Genomic DNA, 21,268 nt, shown 5'->3' on the forward strand with positions numbered 1-21,268 from the left:
TACTGTTTTGCTCTCTGCTATTGCATCTGCACAGTTCCCTACTCTTTCAGGTGATAAATGACTTTTTACAGCCTGAATCTCAAATGAAACTAGAGGCGTACTATAATATACTAATCAGATAAAAGTTAAAATGGACTCCAGACTCGTCTAGCTTTTTCACCTCTCTGTGACCGCCTTCCAGTTTGTATACCCTGAAGAAGGATTCACAGGATAGTGGAGGCTGCCATATGTTTGCCCTTCTTGGCTAATTGGATCAGCTCATTTGTTCTTTTTGCACAACATAGTGCCCAAGCATTGCCTAAGTAGCTTGTGGCTTTATCTCCAGTTTTTATTTGCGACTAAAAGCATCTGAGAATATTTGGCTTAAGTCCTGCTGCTGTTAATGTAGACAGATAAGCATAGGCTCTCTTCTATTGCCCTTTTGACGTCAACATGTGCCTGCTCCCTTTTGATACTCAGTCTTGTTGTAGTCACAAAAGAGCCAGGTAGTGCTATCTCCTGCATCCCCATTACGTGAGTCTCATTTGCAGATTGACATTAATTATAATACTTCTAATTTTTGTCAGCCACTTTGGATATACGAGGGCTATCCAGAAAGGACATTACGTTTTGGAATTAAAATTGAACAAAGTATAGGAGAAAACATTTACCATATGCAGTTGAAAGTCACACCCAAATACCACATCTCACGTTGTCGCCATTCAAATCTAGGCACTTACCATAGCGATGAAGGAGCTTTGCAACAACTTCCCCACTAAATTCTGCCGCATGCTTCCTCAACCACTTTTCCAACAATGGGGGTGTGGCTGGCAATGCAGTGTTTTGGCGACGCTGCGCAGCTGCGAGAAGGGGTGACTGGCTGGTTGAGGACAAGCGGCAGAATTAAGTGGGGAAGGAGTTGCAAAGCTCCTTCATCGCTATGGTAAGTGCCTAGATTTGAATGGCGACTACGTGAGATGTGGTATTTGGGTGTGGCTTTCAACTGCATATGGTAAATGTTTTCTCCTATACTTGGTTCATTTTTAATTCCAAAACGTAATGTCCTTTCTGGATAACCCTCGTATCTTTGGGAGGGAGGGAAATGGAATACAGTTCCCTAATAAAATAATAATCCTTCCCAGTGATCCCCAGTCTGTCTTTTCTTTCCTATTTTTCTCTGCCAATATTTGCATGGAGCTTTTGCTGGTGTTTCAGTCCTTCATTCCCGCTTAAATATATCATTTTAACGCATCACACCTAAACCTATTGTCTTCTCCAGTTTTCGATTGTAAAACCCCCCACATATATATCTGAATGTTTCATATCTTCACAGCAAAGAAGAGACTGTAAGTGTCTATCCTGCTGATGTGGTTCTGTTTGAAGGTATCCTAGCTTTCTATAGCCAGGAAGTTCGGGACCTTTTCCAGATGAAGCTCTTTGTGGATACCGATGCAGACACCCGGCTCTCTCGAAGAGGTAGGTTACAAGTTGTTCCCTCCCTGCTAGTCATGCAGAGGTGACTGAAATATGCTTTGAGTGTATGTGTTGATACATCTCAAGATGTGTTTGAATGCTGTGAGGCCATATAACCCAGAATATCAAGGCAGAAAATCCCACAATATCTGCTTTGAACTGGGTTATCTGAGTCCACACTACCATATATTCCAGTTCAAAACAGAAAATGTGGGATTTTATTCAGCTGTGTGGAAGGGGGCAGAGTCTCCTCACTGAATCTGCACAACGGTTATTATTTGGCAAAGTATGGATCCTATGTACATTCTGTAATTAAAGAAGACCCACATAATACATACACACATCCTATCTGCTACTATCCCATATTGCATGGTAACTTCCAACTTTCTGACTAATGGTATAAATAATACTCTAGTACACCTTGCCTCTCCTATATTCATAATAGACCTCAGCCACTACTAATTAATCAGAAATCTCAAACTTTGCAATGAATATCTTCCTTCTTGTAAAGATATAATCATCAACTCTTCTCTTATCAAAGATGACACTTTGTCCATTTCAACCAGTTGCAGCATGTTCGTCACCTAATCTTCCTTGGATTGTATGTCTGTATTCTTAAATATATTTACATATAACAATCTCACTGCATTCATCATATATTGTATTATTTACTTGTTTATCCTAGGCCCTTTCCACACAGCTGAATAAAATCCCACGTTATTTGCTTTGAACTGGAATATATGGCAGTGTGGACTCAGATAACCCAATTCAAAGCAGATATTGTGGGATTTTCTGCCTTGATATTCTGGGTTATATGGCTGTGTGGAAGGGCTCTAGGCTGCATCAATAATGTCTACATCAAGAGAAATATCAGTGCCACTCCATTCTGCATTGGTCAGACCTTGGCTGAAATACTGTGTTCAGTTTTGTGCACCACAGCTCAGGAAATATATTGACAATCTAGAACATGTCCAATGGAGGGTGACCAAAATGATCAAGGTATGGAAGCCAAGCCCTATAAAGAGCAGCCCAGGGGTATACTCAGCTTGAAGAAGGTTAAGAAGTGGTTTGATAGCAATTCTTAAGTACTTGAAAGTATTCCTATCTATTGAGAATAGGAAACCTATTTTCTGTCACTGGAGACTAGAACGTGAAGCAATGGACTCAAACTGCAGGAAAAGAGGTTTTGCGTGAATGTTAGGAGGAACTGTTCAGCAGTGGAATATGCTGTCTCGGAGTGTGATGGAATCATCCTTTGGAAGTTTTGAAACCGAGATTGATTGACCATCTGTCGGGAGTGCTTTGACTGTATATTTCTGCATAACAGAAGGTTGGATTGGATGGTCCTTGTTGATTTCTGCAGTACTATGATTCTATAAGTAGACAATGCAAATATTGTAATAGTGGTTTTCCTGTATCTTGACTCAGTCGTTAATCGGAAGGGGAAGTGAAGTCAAGAAATCAGAAGGAACTAGATGAGATCTTGAATACTAAAGTGATCATTATTATATATTTCTATCCTGCTTTTCTCCCAGAATGGGACTCAAAGCAGCAATTGCTTATGCCATTGCATTTGCAATTTATATTTATAGTTGTGAAAATCGGACAGTTTTTTTTCATGTCAGGAGTGACTTGAGAAACTGCAAGTCACTTCTGGTGTGAGAGAATTGGCCATCTGCAAGGACATTGCCCAGAGGACATCCAGCTGTTTGATGTTTTACCATCCTTGTGGGAGGCTTCTCTCATGTCCCTGCATGGGAAGCTGAAGCTGACAGAGGGAGCTCACCCGCTCTCCCCGGATTCGAACGCCGACCTGTCGGTCAACAGTTCTACTGGCACAAGAGTTTACTCGATTGCGCCACCGGGAGCTCCTTGGACAGTGAAAAGATTTGATAGGAAAAGAATGAGCTCATTTGACATGCAATGTTGGAGGAGAACTCTATGGAAATGACAAATAAATGAGACCTAGACAAATCACGCCTGAACTTCCCCAGAAGCTAATACTAACTAAACTGACACTGTGATACTTTGGACACATCATGAGAAGACATGGCTCACTAGAAGAGACAATGAGTGTTGGCAAGGGAGTAGGCAGTAGGAAAAGGGGAAAATCGTGGAAGGTGGATAGATTGAGGCCCCATCTACATCAACCATTTAATGCAGTCTGAACTGCATTAAATGTCCAGTGTAGATGGGGCCTCAATCAAGAGAGACAAGCCATTGCACTGAAACTGTAAGAGCTGAACTGAGCTGTTGATGACATCTTGAAGGTCTCTCATTCATAGCATCACCATAAGTCAGGGGTCCCCAAACCTTTCAAAATGGGGGCCAGTTCACAATCCCTCAGACAGTTGGAGGGCTGGACTATAGTTGGCCAAGTGGCCACCGACCAATAATAATAATAAACCCAACTTCTTTCTGCCTTTGTGGACCAAAAGCACAAGCAAAGCACCCCTGACAGATAGCGTCCCAGCCTCAATGTTAATAATAATAATAATAATAATAATTATTATTATTATTATTATTATTATTATTATTATTATTTGTATTTGTATTTGTGGAGCATCAGAGGTGGAGGATATCACACATGTACTGTTCAGCTGTGAATTGTATAAGAAAGAGAGAGACCAGTGTCTCAGGCCATACATTATTCACAAAACACACTGGACCCACATATTAAAACTTCATTTTTGTTGGCCGGCCAGAATCCTAAAATAACACACAAAGCCCTTTTCCTGTTCAAAACAACACAGCTGAGAATTGCATATTTGAAATCAATTGGGGTAAACTGTGGAGGTGATGCAGATATTTGACATGAACGGGATCTTGTTAACAGCTTGCTTATTTTAACTTCTTTTGTACTGCGGGTTGGATGTATGTCTATGTGTTAAATGTTTTGATATGGCTGATGGGCTAATCAATAAAATGTGATTTATAATAATAATAATAATAATAATAATAATAATAATAATAATAATAGGGGTTGGAAGAGACCCCTTGGGCTATTTAGCCCAACCCCCTTCAGCCTTTGTGCCGTGGGGGCCGGATAAATGGCTTCAATGGGCCGCATGTGGCCCCCGGGCCGTAGTTTGAGGACCCCTACCATAAATCAAAGTTGATGGTAATGAACAACAATATTGCTGGGGAAATTATATCCATAGAATACCTGCATCATCTATATTTTTAAATATGCTGGAAATTTGTCTGGAGAACACAAAATAAAAGGGCCCTTGTAGGTACACTATTAATAATAATAATAATAATAATAATAATAATAATAATAATAATAATATCTTGATTTTTACTTCCACAAGGAGGGTGTGGGTTTACATTACACACAAAGAATCTAAGAAAACACATCCTTTAGTTTCCTGCCTATAAAGGTTCGAGAGAAAAATTAGCAGTTTTTGTTTTGTGTTGTTATGTGTGCTGGTCAACTGTTTCATGACATACCATGTGGTCTGCACAATGAAACAATAATGTGCAAGTGTTGTTGTCTGGATTTGAGGAACTAGAAATAGAAACCTAGAAAGAGGGGGAGATATTTCTGGGATTTGGTAAGGACAGGGAGGAGAATTAAGAGAGGGGAAGAAGGCTGAATGAGCACTGAAGACAAAGAAGAAAATTGCTAGCAAAGAAGAAAAACTGTGGGTGCGAACAAAGGATAAAAGGTGTGTGGGAAGTTAATTAAGGCTAAGCAAGTGCTAGTTCAAAGTAGCAGAGTGGGAGTGGAAGAGCAAATATGAACCCAAGAGAAGCAAGGTAATGTCATTAGTCTGTAAGAATAAAAGAGAATTTATGGACAAGTGTATGTCTGTACCATAACCTATGGAACTCAGTCTGTGAAATCTAGATGTGATCTGAGAGGGCCCTAAGTGTTGTCACCAGAGGCTGATGGTTTAACTGATGATTTAGAGAGGATTGTGAGTGTTCCTATTGATGATTCAGAGAGGATTGTGAGTTTTCCTGTAGCAAAAAATGATGGGCCCTCAAGTCTAGGAAATGATTGTTCTGTCTGTGAGAAAACTGGCTCGAAAAGTGCAGGGCCTCAAGGGCATTCAGAGAAGTCAGAAATAGCAACAGCAGATAAGGAATCTGAGTGATAAGGAGGGTTCTCATAGGAACCCACCTGCAGCTATGGAGATCAACAAAAGTCTTTGTTTACAAATCAGAGACGAAAATAGATTCTGTCAATCAGAGCGATTACATGGGAAAGTTGTGAAAGAAATTCAAGGGAAACGGAATGCTTTCATGGGTATTTATTAAGCAATAAGTCAGTTCAGGTAATGCTGTGTTAGAGTGAGAAGCTAAACCTGAGTTCTCTTGTTCCTGGTTCCGGTCAAGCTTTGATTTTGGATTTAATATATCCTAGAAGTTTTCTATGTTCCTGTTTATGTACTCCTGTTCAAGTCTTACTATTTATATCTTCCTGATTGTGGACTTATGCTGGATCTGTGATTTCTGACTGTTCCTGGACTTTGTCACCTTTGGAACTTTATGAGACATTTGGATTATTGTTTGGTTCTCACCTTTTGGCTAAACCTTTTTGAATTATATATTTTCCTTTCTTATTCCTGATTTTATATGCTTTTTATATGTTTTCTATAATAAACTGTTTGCTTATATTCCTGAACTCTTGTGTGGTGCAGTGGTTATAGGTGTTTCCAGGCCTGGGGTGCAATACTACGGGTGTGCATTTTGAGATTATTCCCCCCCCCCCCCAAGAATGGATTATACTATGTAAAACAATTTTTGTTCCTGAGTTATAAATGTCATTTCCTAATTGGTTCTATCATAAAAACATGGAAAAAGTTGATTAAACTGCAAAAACCTTGTTATTGGGGAACGTCTTGCAGCGCATTTTGCCCTAGTTTTTCAATGAATAACCCGAGTCTCAACCAATTCAACATAGTTTGTGGCAGGCACAAAAACAAAGTATCTGGAGTATAACAACTACTTTCAAAGTAAATACTGCACAATTAAACAGGAATAACACTTTCAAACCAGAAACAAATTTTTTCAAGTTTTGTTACACAGTGTTATTAGTTAATTAAAATTATATGTGGCCTACAGTATCACCTTCAGCCCTTAGATGACTAACCATCAGAGAAAAACCTAAAATCAGGCCTTGCATAGGACCCTTCCACACTGCCCCTATATTCCAGGATCTGATCCAAGGTTATCTGGAAGTGGGGACTCATATATTCCAGTTTAAAGTAGATAATCTGGGATCAGATGCTGCAATAAAGGGCAGTGTGGATGGGCCCATAGTCATTTCATGCAAGCAAGGCAGCATGACCTGCCAGCGAAAGAGAAACTGTTTGACATGGCTACTGTTTTAGCCTAGTTCTTCAACTGTTAAGAGAGAAAGGAATGTGCAATGAGAAGAAGGAAATGCATAATGATCACTGGAGAACAGAAAGAGCATTCGGATGAGAAACAGGAAAGAAATAGCAAAAAGAGAGAGGGAAAGCATCTATGTATGTGGGAGGGAGAGGGTGGGAAAACAAGGGGGTTTCTAATGTATGCAAAGTTTAATTATTCTGCATCAAGCTGGATTTGTCTTTCATTTTCTTCAAGCCTGACTCTGACTTTTTTTTTCCAGCACAGATCCTTTTTCATACTGGTTTTAAAAAGAAACTACTTCAGCTTTTCTCCCCTCTTTTTTGAATCCTCCTCTCTGTGATCCTTACCTTTTCTAGGAAAACAAAAGAAAACAAGCTTCTCAGGATATGTTCTCGGCTATCCAATTGAAATGTCACTGTGTGTGATTTCCATTGTTGTTACTCAGCTGCTCACTCTGTGTTTGTTTATCCCTTCTAGTTCTTCGAGACATCAGTGAACGCGGCAGGGACCTAGAGCAGGTCTTATCTCAGTATATTACATTTGTCAAGCCAGCCTTTGAAGAATTTTGCTTGCCTGTGAGTAAAGACATTTACTCCTCTGTCAGTTCTCTGTATGAGAGTCTGTGGGTGGCTGGGAGGCTCAAAAGGAGAGGCTTTTGGTGGGTTATCTTTCCTCCCACCTAGTAAAGCCTGTAGTGATTAAACACCCTAAAGGCACCAGATCTTGTCTGATCTTGGAAGCTAAACTTTATGAAAATCATGGGGATGCCTTAAGATGACAGGTAACTTGAAGGCACATTCACACACAAAGAAAAGTCAGTAGTGTACCTAGCCTATTTGACTTTCTGGGAAAATTCCTTTTTAACTTCTTTCTCTTCTAAGTGTCAACATTATTTTAGGAATAATCATGCAATGAAATAAATAATCTGAGTAATTCTTGCTAAGCCTGAATTCCTCATCTTGCAAAAGCAAAGGAAAATGTAAGGCGCACCAGGAGCCTTACATTTCCTGCCTGGGGCAAAAGCACTATTGCACAAGGTGTAACTGCAATATTTTATTACTGATTTAAAATTGTTTTATTACTGATTTAAATTCCCTACCGACAATGCAGCCTCTAATTGCCACCACCTAGGTTGGATCTGCACCACCACTTTGTGCATGGTATCTCGCTTAAAGCCCCTTCCACACTGCCATATAATCCAGATTATCAAAGCAGATAATCTGGATTTAATATGACAATGTAGAAGGGGCCTAAGATAATGTGGCTGGCTTGTTCTGACCAGGAGGAAGGTTATAGAACAGTGGTTCTCAACCTGTGGGTCCCCAGGTGTTTTGGCCTACAAATCCCAGAAATTTCAGCCAGTTTACCAGCTGTTAGGATTTCTGGAAGGTGAAGGCCAAAACATCTGGGGACCCACAGGTTGAGAACCACTATTATAAAAGTTGTGGCAAACGGAAGTTGAGCTGTGAGTTGGTCCTAGACACCTTGAATTCTATGTTGGGAAAAAGGCCGGATGTTGTATAAACAAACAAGGCTATATATGTTTAGCATTTTGCGGAGCCAATGACAGTGCTCTCAACAAATTCTAATTATATGCTGAAATCTCCATCAATGGGTGTTCAACATAAATCGGCTTGTTTTTCCAAATCTTGTTTCAGTTGGGCTTTAGCAAAAGTTAATAACATTGAATGTGTCTTTCAGTTGTGCAGTCACATTATTCATATCTCTAGGGGACAAAATAAGAAACTAAGGGCCCTTCCACACATCCCTATATCCCAGAATATCAAGGCAAAAAAAAAATCCCACAATATCTGCTTAGAACTGAGTCCACACTCAGATATTGTGGGATTTTCTGCCTTGATATTCTGGGATATAGGGCTGTGTGGAAGGGCCCTAAGATGTCTATCAGGCATATGCTTTTCTAGACTTGAATCCACTTTATCAGATGCATCCAATGAAGTGGATTCCAGTCCACCAGAGATTATGAGAACACAACATTCTGCAGCCAGTGGACTTCGTTGTCCCTCTGGAAACTCAGAATTTCTGTAGAGAAACGAGGAACAGTTCTTTGGATCATTTTTTACTCTGTCCTATGATCCCTGGTACCAGTCTGCCTGGAGAAAAATAAGCAAACAAAAATCAGTTTCATCTGCACTCTTTGAGGAGTGCTTCTGTGAACTCTGAAGGAGGAGAGTAAGGGTGATAATTATTCCACCTGTAGCTCCAATAACATTGATTCTTTCTCTTTGGCAGACCAAGAAATATGCTGATGTGATTATCCCAAGAGGAGTGGATAACCTTGGTGAGTTGGAGATCAAGTGGGTGACAAACTAAATGATTCAGGTGCCCCTGCATTTGAGATCTTGACTATTTGAGATCTTGACAGGAAGTTGTCAAAGAGAAGCAGCTAGCAAGACAGCTGTCACTCTTTTCAGTACAAAGATGAAAGGACTAACAAAAGTATTCTTATTCAGATTCATTGTATTTATGAAGAGCAAATTATTTAATGTACAGTCTGAAATGTTACTACTTTCTGTGTTGCCCTACTCCCACTAGACCCAGTAGGAGCAAATATCACATTTCCACCAAGCTGTCTAAAGCCCCTTCTACACTGCCATATAGAAACTGGATTAACTGCTTTGAACTGGATTATATGGCAGTGTAGACCCTTATAATCTGGTTTAAAGCAGATCATGTGGATTATCTGCTTTCATAATCTGGATTATATAGCAGTGTAGAAGAGACCTAAGACACCAACTTTCCCAATTAAAGTAACTGAACTTTTCAAGCAAAAGCATCCTCAGTTCTTAACACAGAAAGTACTTCAACTATCTATGTTTGCATTGTAGCTTTTTTCAAAAAGGTAATGCAAAGTGATGCAACATCATTTATGGGCACCTCTTTTGGAAGGTGAAGACAGGAATTGGGAAGCTCTGTCATGGGATGTGACCCATGGTCTCTGACCTCTGTGTAGATACCCAGTCCTGAACTAGAAAAAAAGCAATTTATAGGTAGTACCACTTATTATCTTTAATAGTGGAAGAGCCATCATAGATAAGATGGTGCAAATTTACTTTACTTGCTCTAAAGAAAGCCTGCACAACCTACGGCCCTCCAGTTGTTTTGGACTTCTGCTCCCATAATTCCTGGCCATTGGAACATTTGACTAAAGCTTTTGAGAGTTAGAAGCCCAAACACCTGAATATCCACGTGTTCTGCAGTCCTTCTCTAGAGAGTAGGCTGAGTATTGCAAGGAAAAGGATTTCATTTAAGCATGAAAAATATCTCATTCTTAGTTTGAGCTGTTCAGCAATGGAACTTCAGAAAGTGTTGAACTCTAATTTCTCAAAAGATTTGAAGCTGGCTCTTCATTGTTTTCTTACATTGTTTTCTTGAACAGTGTTCATTGTTTTCTTATTTTTTCTTCGTGTACTCTGTGAATGCACACTAATGGAGAAGCTGCGCCTGCGCAGGTTCCGACGGAAACTCTTCCAAGCTGAAGTTCAAATTTTGGCGGTAACCACGCCCCCCTTCCCAAGGGGCATATAAGGCAGCCCCAGGCGCCCGCTCTCCAGTTCCTTTTTTTCCGCCGCAAGGTTCACTTCGGACTCTTCGCATGTCTACTACTCGTTTCAAGCGTTGCACGCAGTGTGCTGCTAAAATTCCTGACTCGGACGGCCACGCCAAGTGCCTCTTCTGTCTTGGCGAGGCTCATGTGGTCAGTACCTGCCGTTTTTGCCTAGCTCTCACGGCTCAGGCCAGAAAGAACAGAGCCGCTAGGCTTAGAGCGGCACTCTACGAAAAATCTCTCGCGCCAGAACCGACTCCGTCGACGTCGGGTACGTCGGCGTCCTCAGCTTTGAGAGCTATGTCGGCACCACCAACTAAGCCTCCGGCAGCCAAGGCTTCCTCGGTCTCGTCCAGAGCGTCCAAGACCTCCAGGGTCGCTAAACCGGTCAAACCACCGTGTACTGTGACGACGGCGACCGTGTCGACCCGCTCCGGAAAGGTGGGACCTTCCTCGACGTCGAGCTCTCTGGCTTCGGTGACCTCGATCCGCTCTCGTATCGGTTCCCCTCCGTCCTCCTCTGCTATCAAAATAGCCTTTAAAAGGGCTCACGAGGAGTCTCGTCGAGCGCAATCCGACTCAGCTGTGGTTCCTCCCACACCTGGCAAGTCCTTGAGGGTTGCATCCAAGCAACCGCCGGCGAAGAAACGGCTAACTCAGCGCTCCTCCTCCTCGGCCTCCTCAAAGAAAGACCCGCCATCTTCCTCGACAACTTCCTCGAGAAGGTCTTCTCCTATTGTACCAGCCCAGAGGCCTAGAGATGTTTCTCAGTCTCCATTGCACCCCCTGTCTGATGGGGAGCTGCAGGACTCACCCCACCACTCTACCCAAACGGTGGTCAGGGTGCCGGTGCCGGAGCCCCTTGCGCCGCCTCGCTCGTCGCGCCAACAGCTCTTCCCTCCCACCTCGACACCGGAGCGTGGCAGACAAACGGCTCGCCTGGCTCGGGCAGCCCAGGCCTCAGCCTCTAAGGACATTCGGCCTCCGGCCCTCTCTTCCCGCGAGGCCTTGCCTCCTCCCGAGACTGTGCTGTCTTCTCCCCCTCAGTCCCCCCAAGGGGCTGAGGAGGAAGATGTTGATGTCGACCGTCCAGACTCTGTCCTCTCGGCCTCGGTGGTCTCTCTCGGTCTCGACCTCTCTCCTCCCCACGACGCGTATGAGGCGGACCCGCCTTCTCCTACTGACAATGTTCGTGCTTTCGCTGAGCAAATGGTCAGGATGGCCGACGCCCTGGGTTTGGAGATCAAGCAAACCTCCAAAGCAGTGTCTGACCCAGTCTTCAAAAGGGTGCAGGCCCAAGCTCCGCCGGCCACGCTACTCCCCTTTCTGCCTTATCTGTTGGACGTTATCCAGGCCTCCTGGAAAAACCCTTCCTCCATTCCTCCGACCTCGAAGAGGATCGAGACTTGGTACCGTACCGACGATGATACCCTGGAGTGGCTCAAACACCATCCCGACCCTAACTCCCTGGTCGTTAAGGCCTCTCAATCCTCAGGTCGTCAGTCGAATACTCCGGCCGACAGAGAGGGGAAGCGCTTCGACGCCGTGGGTCGAAAACTTTATTCCGGAGCCCTTTTGCTTTGCCGCATGGCGAATTATGGAGCCTGCATGGGTGCCTACCAACAAATTATCTGGGAGAAGGCGCAGCCCTTCTTCGCTAAGATGTCGGACGAAGACCGCTCCGTCCTCACTACCCTCCAACAGGAGGCAGACTCGCTCGCTCACCACCAAATACAAATGGCGAAGCATACAGGTGATACTGCGGGTAAAATGATTGCCCACGCGATTTCCATTCGCCGCCACGCCTGGCTGAGGTCTTCGGGTCTCTCCTCATCTTCCAGACAGGTCATTGAGGACCTTCCCTTTGACGCGCTCGGACTGTTTCACGCCGGTACCGATGACAAACTCAAGTCTAATCATGACTTTAAAATTCTTGCGTCTAAATGTGGCGACCAACCTCAACCTCAGCGCACTCGCTGGTTCCCGCACCGTTCCCGCCGTTTCCCGCCGCAATCTTTCAGACACCATTCTTTCAGGCGGCCTTCGGGCTCGAACAATCAAGCCCATCACCAACCTCGCCGGGGACCTCATCCGCAAAAGCAACGCGGTCGATCCACCCCTGCTCCTCCGCAGCCTAATCGGCGTACCTGACGCCAACTCCTGCCAAAGCTCCTCGCCCGCTACCGTTGTAGAGCCCACGCTGCCTCGTCCCTTCGGTATCTTTGCAGACCGACTAGCCCCTTTCTACAATCAATGGGACTCTATTACTTCAGATGCGTGGGTTCTCCGCATTGTCCAAGACGGCTACGCCTTAGAGTTCATGGACCTCCCTCCTACAGGTCACGTTCTCCACTCAAACCCTTCCCCAGAGATACTGGCCGAAGTCGAAGCGCTACTGGCCAAAGGCGCTATCCGTCCCTCCCCTCCCGAACTGGACCCTCTAAGTTTCTTCTCCAGATACTTTACAGTCCCGGAAAGAGGAGGCGGGCTACGCCCGATTCTGGACTTAAGGGCACTCAATATATTCATTCGCCCCTCCAAATTCAGGATGGTCTCTATTGCCTCTATCCTCCCGATGCTGCAGCGGGGAGACTACTTTGCCTCCATAGACTTACGAGACGCCTACTTCCACGTGGCGATACGAGAGGCGCACAGACGGTTCCTATGCTTCAAAGTTCTCGACCAAACCTACCAGTTTACCGTTTTGCCCTTCGGTCTCGTCACGGCCCCGAGGGTCTTCACCAAGGTTGTCGCCGCCGTAGCGGCTCACCTCAGGCTACATGGCATCACGGTCTTTCCTTATCTGGACGACTGGCTTCTCGTCGGGCCCGACCCGGTTCTTCTCCAAAATCACGTCTCTTTCACGCTGCGTCTTCTAAAATCTCTCGGCCTCCAACTCAATTCCGAGAAGTCAAATCTCTCCCCGTCAACCCGAATCCGGTTCATCGGGGCCCTCTTCGACTCCGTCGCAGAGACTGTGTCACTTCCGTTCGACAGATTCCTGGCTCTCCGCCACCATATCGCCCTTTGTCGATCTGCCCGGAGGGTCAGAGCCCGTGTCATTCAGGTCCTTCTAGGCCACATGGCCTCCACGGTTCTCACGACCCCGTTTGCCAGGCTGCGCCTTCGGACCCTGCAAAGGTGGTTTATAGACACTTTCAAACCGTTCCACCACCACAACTCCAGATACCTGTCGGTACCGTCGTCCGTCCGCCAGTCTCTCTCATGGTGGATGTCTCACCAAAACGTGTGCAAGGGCCTTCCTTTCCATCCAGCCCCGCCATCGCTAACCATAACCACAGACTCCTCCACCTACGCTTGGGGAGCCCACATGAACGGTCTAACGGTTCAAAATCTTTGGTCCCCGTCAGAGAGGGCCAACCACATAAACTTCCTCGAACTTCTTGCCATTCTCAAAGCCCTAAAAGCATTCTCCCCCCTCATCCGCCACAAGTCCATCCTCATTCAATCGGACAATCTAGTAGCAGTATTCTACATCAACAAACAGGGTGGTACGGGTTCGAGGAAACTGATGCTCCTCTCCTCTCGTCTCTGGATTTGGTGCATAGCCCACGGCGTACAGATCTCTGCAATCCACCTACCGGGCGCCCAAAACGGCTTAGCGGATGCCCTCAGCAGGATGACTTCTTCCTCTCACGAATGGAAGCTCGATCCCGAGGTCCTCGACGGTCTGTTCCGCCTCTGGGGGCGCCCTACTCTGGATCTCTTCGCGTCTCCCCACAACGCCCAGCTACCCCGCTACGGAGCGAGGCTCCCCCCGAACTCTTTCCCCGGCTGCCTAGGGGATGCCTTTCTTCTGGACTGGTCGGCGGAGATGCTTTATCTTTTTCCACCGATTCCCCTCATACCGAAAGTTCTCGAAAAACTTCTCTCGATCTCGGTCACGGCGATTCTCATAGCTCCGGCCTGGCCCCGCCAACCGTGGTATCCAGCCCTTCTTCGCCTCTCCAGAGGTTCGTTTCACCCTCTGCCTCTCTCGCCGCACCTTCTCTCACGGGAGGACGGCAAAATTCTTCACCCGGACCTTTCTTCCCTTCATCTCACTGCATGGAAGATTCTTACCTAGCCTCTCTTCCGCAGAATCTGCGAGACGTCCTGCGGGCAGCCCATAAGCCGTCTACTACCAAGGCTTATTCCTACAAACTCTCTCGCTTTCATGCCTTCCTTCGATCCCGTAACGTCGACACCTTCCCGACCTCGGTATCGGTGGTCCTCGACTTCCTCATGACTCTCGTCGAGAAGAAACTTTCTCTTGCCTCTATAAAAGCTTATCTCGCAGCTCTTTCCTGGTTCTTTCAGCGCCACGGCCAGCCATCTCTTTTTTCTCACCACCTGATCAAAACCTTTCTCCGGGGCTACAATAACATCTGCCCGCCGTCGCTACCACCTACGCCGGGCTGGAGCCTCGAACTTGTACTTTCTCAGCTGTCTTCTGCTCCCTTCGAACCGCTTGCCTCGACCGATCTACGCCTGCTCTCCTGGAAGTTGGCCTTTCTGGTGGCGATCACGTCGGCACGACGGCCATCCGAGCTCGCTGCCCTCAGAGTCGACGAGCCTTATCTTCGTTTCCACCATGACCGCGCTGTTCTTCGCCCGGACATTACCTTTCTTCCTAAGGTGGTGTCAGCCTTCCACCTCAACCAGGACATTGTCTTACCAGCTTTCTTCTCTAACCCCTCCTCTCCTCTCGAGCAAAAACTGCACCTTCTCGACGTTCGGAGAGCACTTCTTTTCTACAGGGATCGTACTAAGGACATTCGTAAGTCACAAAGACTCTTTGTCGCCTATGCCCAGGACAAGTTGGGTAATCCCATTTCTTCCCAAAGACTGTCCCACTGGATCGCTCAGGCCATTGAGTTGGCCTATGAACTAGCCAAGCGACCTCCCCCTCCTTCCATCCGCCCGAGGTCGACTAGGGGCCTCTCGGCGTCGACCGCCTTCCTTAGGGGTATTCCGCTTGACTCCATATGTAAAGCGGCTATCTGGTCAAACCCTCTCACGTTTGTCTCTCACTACAGGCTGGACAGTAAAGCCCTTAAAGACTCGGCCTTTGCAAGATCAGTACTCTCATCTTGCCTCTCCTGACTCTCAGACGTTTTTTCTCTTCATATTCACCCACAGGTGACTCTCTATACCTCTCCTTCAAGTTGGACGGGGTTTTTTCCCCATACCTGCCTCTAGGGATATGTGTTTTTTCCCATGATTGTATTGAGCAGTTGCTCTGTTCCTTTGTACCGCCTCGTTAGCCCTGGCGGATATGCCAAAGACCAAGATGTGTTTGTCCCTCTCCCCCTGGGAGAGCGTTTATATGCACTACGCAATTGTGTATTTTTCTCTATCATGTTTATTGAAAAATTCCTTCCATGTTATGTTCTTCTTCTATGATGCTCATGTTGCATTGCACTGGTCCTTTCGGACAATTTATTGCACTGGTCCCTTGGGACGGTTGTTTTTTCTATGTCCTAATAAACATGTGTTTGGACATTCACTGATTGTCGAGTTTGCCTTGTCCCACCATCCGGGACCTTAGCGTGTTAGTCTCCATTAGTGTGCATTCACAGAGTACACGAAGAAAAAGGACAGGTTGCTCACCTGTAACCATGTTTCTTCGAGTGTACTCTGTGAATTCACACAAACCCGCCCTTCCTTCCCCTCTGGCAAACCTCTCCCTTTCTCGTTGCCTTGGCGGCGTAGGAACTGGAGAGCGGGCGCCTGGGGCTGCCTTATATGCCCCTTGGGAAGGGGGGCGTGGTTACCGCCAAAATTTGAACTTCAGCTTGGAAGAGTTTCCGTCGGAACCTGCGCAGGCGCAGCTTCTCCATTAGTGTGAATTCACAGAGTACACTCGAAGAAACATGGTTACAGGTGAGCAACCTGTCCATACCGTTTGTACCTTTTAGAATTTTGTGACATCACAGTTGTTTTTAATTATACTATTACCAGAACAAAAGAAAGAAGGATAGGCCCTTGTGGGGTCACAACAGTTCAATCTTGGCTGCTTCTTGCTTTTCACAGTGTGGATTGGCCGAATTGGAACCCTCAGCCTTGATTTACTTGCATGTTTTGGTAAAAAGGAAGGAAGGGGGAAAACAGCAAATATATAATGGGATTTTTTTCAGAGCATCAAAAAAATTCTGCTGAGAAGGGAGAAATGTGGCAAGCAAGCAACAGAGAAGGAAGGAAATGAAAATTCAGAGGAGAATGTCATTGTTGGTTAGAGCACTTAGGGACACAATCTGTTTTTGGCTGTATAACAAGATGTCAGGGTTACATATAGACTTTGTGTTGATGGACTTTCTAACTCTGCCTCCCTTTCTTCTACCCAGTGGCCATCAACCTGATTGTGCAACACATCCAGGACATCCTGAATGGAGGCCTTGGCAAGCGACAGCCCAATGGGTGCCTGAATGGCTACACTCCTCTCCGCCAGCGACAGCCCTCAGAACCAAGCAGTCGGCCGCATTGACCTTGATGATGCCAGGAGGTCCTGCACTGCTGCTCCTCTTGGCCTTTGCCCTGTATTTAAGACCTTCCCCCTCCTGCCGGGATTGAGTGCTTGTCTGCTGCGGAGATTAGTGAAACCCTACTGAAAGAGGATCTTCGCTCCCCTGGCCAGATATTGCCTGCCTGCAGTGCCTTTGCTCCAGAGTCCACTAGAAAGGGCTAAATCCCTTCAGTAAGATGTAGTGTGCAACGGCAAGATGATGCCTCAGTCTTGCTGGTGAGACCATGCAATTATGAAGAGTTACACAATGCATGCAACAGAACTGGGTGGCCAAAAGATTATGTCATTAGCTAAATGTTATACTTGAACCTCAAATTTGTATTATAAATAAGAAAGGAAAGAATGCTGGTAGAGAGTGTTGTTATTTTCATTTCTCAGCAATATGTATCATATCCAGTCTGTTTTGGTGGGTTTGTAGAAGAGACCGGAGATGGTAAGAAGAAGACCAAAGGTTCCATCCAGTCTTCTGCGATCTCACTACCCAAACAGGCAATGCTACTTTTACCCCATCTCAACTCCCACACCAACACTGCTAAAATGCCAGAATTTAAATACTTATTTTTCAGCTTGTTAGCTAATCTTGACATGTGAAGCTAAACTGTTTCGATTTTTCCTTGGTCTTCAGCCTCACTTGGGCCCCACAGCTGTATAAAATCCACATTGAACTGAATTATATGGCAGTGTGGACTCAGATAATCCAGTTCAAAGCAAGTACAGTAGAGTCTCACTTATCCAACATAAGTGGGCCGTCAGAACGTTGGATAAGCGAATGCGTTGGATAATGAGAGATTAAGGAGAAACCTATTAAAGATCAAATTAAGTTATGATTTTACAAATTAAGCACCAAAACATCATGTTATACAACAAATTTGACAGAAAAAGTAGTTCAGTACGCAGTAATGCTATGTAGTAATTACTGTATTTATGAATTTAGCACCAAAATAATCACGATTTATTAAAAACATTCACTACAAAAATACGTTGGATAATCCGGAACGTTGGATAAGCGAATGTTGGATAAGTGAGACTCTACTGTATTGTGGATTATCTGCCTTGATATTCTGAGTTACATAGCTGTGTGGAAGGGGCCATGATGTTTTGTGCTATATCACATGCTTGCTTTCCCAAGTGCCCACAAACCAACCTGGGTACTGGCATTCTATTTATGCCCTTCAACCACGATAGTGCTGGTTCTGTTCAAGTGATGTGAACCATGAATGTTTACTTTTCATCTCAGCCATGCAGCGGAATAGTTAGGCTTATATCATCCTGGATGTTAGGGCTAATGCCACAAAGCATGGGGATTTACATGAAGGGTCCATGATATAAAGCAGGTCTGCATGATGTTTTGGACTTCAGCTCCCAGAATTCATGACCATTGAACAAGCTGGTTAGGGCATCTGGGAGATGGAGGCCTAAACACTTGGAAGGTCACCATTTGTGTAGGCCTGATATAAAGCCAAGCACAAGGAAGTGCACCATTTGGGTGGGAGGCAGGAGGGCTTGTATGATACAAAATGGACTATCCTCAGTGTACTTTCTCAGTGACACACATGTTTCTTTAAGGCCCCTTCTACACTGTCCTATTATCTTAGGATTTGATCCCAGATTATTTGCTTATCTCATATTATTTGGCAGTGGAGACTCATATAATCCAATTCGAAGCAAACAGCAGATCCTGGGATAAAGAACAGTTTAGAAGGGGCCTAAGGCATCATTCCACTCTGTTTTACAAACTGCAATTTCAGCTGAAGTGAGGTTATTGACCAAAGTCTTATTTTCCTTCATTTTGGTTCCTAGCTGGCTGTAAAAAGAGAGCAGAGAGTGAATGCACCCTCCCCTCTGCCCTGTACATCTCTTCCTCTTCCCCATTGCATAAAGTCCAGTATTTAGTGTTCTTTCAACCACGTGGAAAAAGGAGTTTTCCAAAACTTACTTCTTGCCTGCAAATTGAGGAAACATGTTTCCAGGGAGGTTTGGATGGATCCCTTGTAGGGTGTGGAGTCTTTGTGCACTACCAGTTATGATTTGGATGTGATATACTTCCCTTGAACCTTAATAAAGCTGACTTTCTGAAATATTTATTGTAAGCGTCTATTTTAAAAATTAGATATTCTGGCTGTATGGTAGAATGATTCTTCACCATATATGTTATTAGGGGCTCTGAAATTCTTTATTTAAAACATTTCAGACACCTGCCATTAGATAAAGTATCATCTGTACAATGTAGTCTTTGTTCACACTTACCACACCATTCTAAGAGGTACCTCACAACCTCTGAGGATGCCTGCCATAGATGTGGGTGAAACATCAGGAGAGAATACTTCTGGAATATGGCCATACAGCCCGGAAAACATACAACAGCCCTGTGATCCCGGCCATGAAAGCCTTCGACAACACAACTAATTGGCTGTTGAAAAGATTCTGGAACTGTCCCCATAGAGATACCCAGGTGGTCCCATCCCTGCTTATGTGTATGTGTGTGGGTAGGTAGGTAGATAGATGATAGTAAAGGTAAAGGTTTCCCCTTGACGTTAAGTAGTTGTATCCGAATCTGGGGGGTGGTGCTCATCTCCATTTCTAAACCGAAGAGCCGGTGTTGTCCATAGACGCCTCCTAGGTCATGTAGCCAGCATGACCACCACATGGATCGGCATTACCTTCCTCCCAAAGCAGTACCTATGGATCTACTCACATTTGCATGTTTTCGAACTGCCAGGTTGCCAGGAGCTAGGGCTAACAACAGGATCTCATCCCATCTTGCGGATTCCAACTGCTGACCTGGTCAGCAAGTTCTGCAGCTTAGTGGTTTAACCTGCTGTGCCATCACGGTCCCTATATCTATCATATCATATTTTTATCATATTTACTTACTGTATTGTTATAAGTGTTTTATTTAACTTACTATATGGAGTGTAATCATGTTTTATCAAGCCTTTTTGTTTGGTTTGGTACTGTGATATGGCCTAAGGGCTAATCAATAAATTTACTATGTGTGTGTGTGTGTGGGGGGGGGGGGTTAAATGCTGTTGTATTGTGTCATATCATTGTTGGTCGCCTTGAGTTCCTGCGGGGAGAAAGGTGGGATAAAAATAAAGTAAATAAATAATGCATACAATGAAAATAAGCCAAAGCAAAATTGGCATTTACATGCACATTTAGTGTGCCAACAGTTACTGATTATTATTATTATTATTATTAAACTTTATTTGTACCCCGCTAGCATCTCCCGAAGGACTCGATGCGGCTTACAAAGGCCAAGGCCTCAACACACAATATAACAATACAAAACAAAAGGCAAATTAAAACAATTAAAACAGTATAAACAACAAGCAGTAAACAATACGCTAAAACACAATAAAACTGGGCCGGGCCAGAGTAATGGGTACAAGATTAAAAGAGCTGATGTGACAGGTGAAATATAAGGCTTATAGGGCAAGTGCAGGGTGCGATATGCAATCTAAGTTCTAATAAAGTGCTTATAGGACTTGGTATTGGAGATTTCCTATTAATCTGGGAAGGCACATTGGAACAGCCAGGTCTTCAAGTTCTTTCTGAAGACTGCCAATGTAGGGGCCTGTCTGAGATCCTTGGGGAAGGTGTTCCAGAGTCAGGGGGCCACCACAGAGAAGGCCCTGTCTCGTGTCCCCACCAACCGCGCTTGCGACGCAGGCAGGATCACGAGCAGGGCCTCTCCAGATGACCGAAGTGAACACGTGGGTTCGTAGACGGAGATGCGGTCACGGAGGTAGGATGGTCCCAAACCGTTCAGGGCTTTGTAGGTAAGCACCTGCACCTTGAATTGGGCTCGGAAAATAAACGGCAGCCAGTGGAGCTCCTTGAACAGGAGGGTTGACCTCTCTCTGTAAGGGGCCCCAGTTAACATCCTGGCTGCCGCTCGTTGGACTAGTTGGAACTTCCGAGCCGTTTTCAAGGGCAGCCCCACGTAGAGCGCATTACAGTAGTCCAGTCTGGAGGTGACCAAGGCATGGACCACCCCGGCCAGATCAGCCTTCACGAGGTACGGTCGCAGTTGGCGCACGAGTCTCAATTGTGCAAAGGCCCTCCCAGACATCGCCGACGCCTGAGCCACAAGCGTAAGCGATGAATCCAAGAGGACTCCCAGACTGCGGACCTGTGGCTTCAGGGGGAGTGTAACCCCATCCAGCACAGGTTGCCACCCTATACCCCGGTCAGGATTACGATCGACCAGGAGGACCTCTGTCTTGTCGGGATTGATCTTCAACTGAGGCACTGCAAGTTGAATAGGTCATGTCCAGACAGATTCTATGCTAAATTAACTGGGCAGGAAAGCAGTGGAAGAGCTACAATTTACAAAGGGATACTGAGATAATCAGCTGGGAATGGGGCCATGG

The 21,268-nt window shown here is 45.2% G+C and overlaps 1 protein-coding gene across 1 annotated transcript in view; it reads left to right on the forward strand.

Moving 5' to 3' along the window:
• uck2 (uridine-cytidine kinase 2) overlaps nucleotides 1-18,972 on the forward strand; it is a 32,906-nt gene extending 13,934 nt beyond the window's left edge. The window contains exons 4-7 of the mRNA XM_062979453.1: nucleotides 1,313-1,455; nucleotides 7,276-7,373; nucleotides 9,052-9,100; nucleotides 16,714-18,972. Of these exons, the coding sequence (XP_062835523.1) occupies nucleotides 1,313-1,455; nucleotides 7,276-7,373; nucleotides 9,052-9,100; nucleotides 16,714-16,853 (430 nt within the window). The 3' untranslated portion in view covers nucleotides 16,854-18,972. The remainder of the gene's footprint in view (nucleotides 1-1,312; nucleotides 1,456-7,275; nucleotides 7,374-9,051; nucleotides 9,101-16,713) is intronic.
• The last annotated feature ends 2,296 nt before the right edge of the window (nucleotides 18,973-21,268 follow it).

This window comes from Anolis carolinensis, chromosome 4 (genome assembly GCF_035594765.1).
Source record: "Anolis carolinensis isolate JA03-04 chromosome 4, rAnoCar3.1.pri, whole genome shotgun sequence".
Classification (NCBI taxonomy): Eukaryota; Metazoa; Chordata; class Lepidosauria; order Squamata; family Dactyloidae; genus Anolis; species Anolis carolinensis.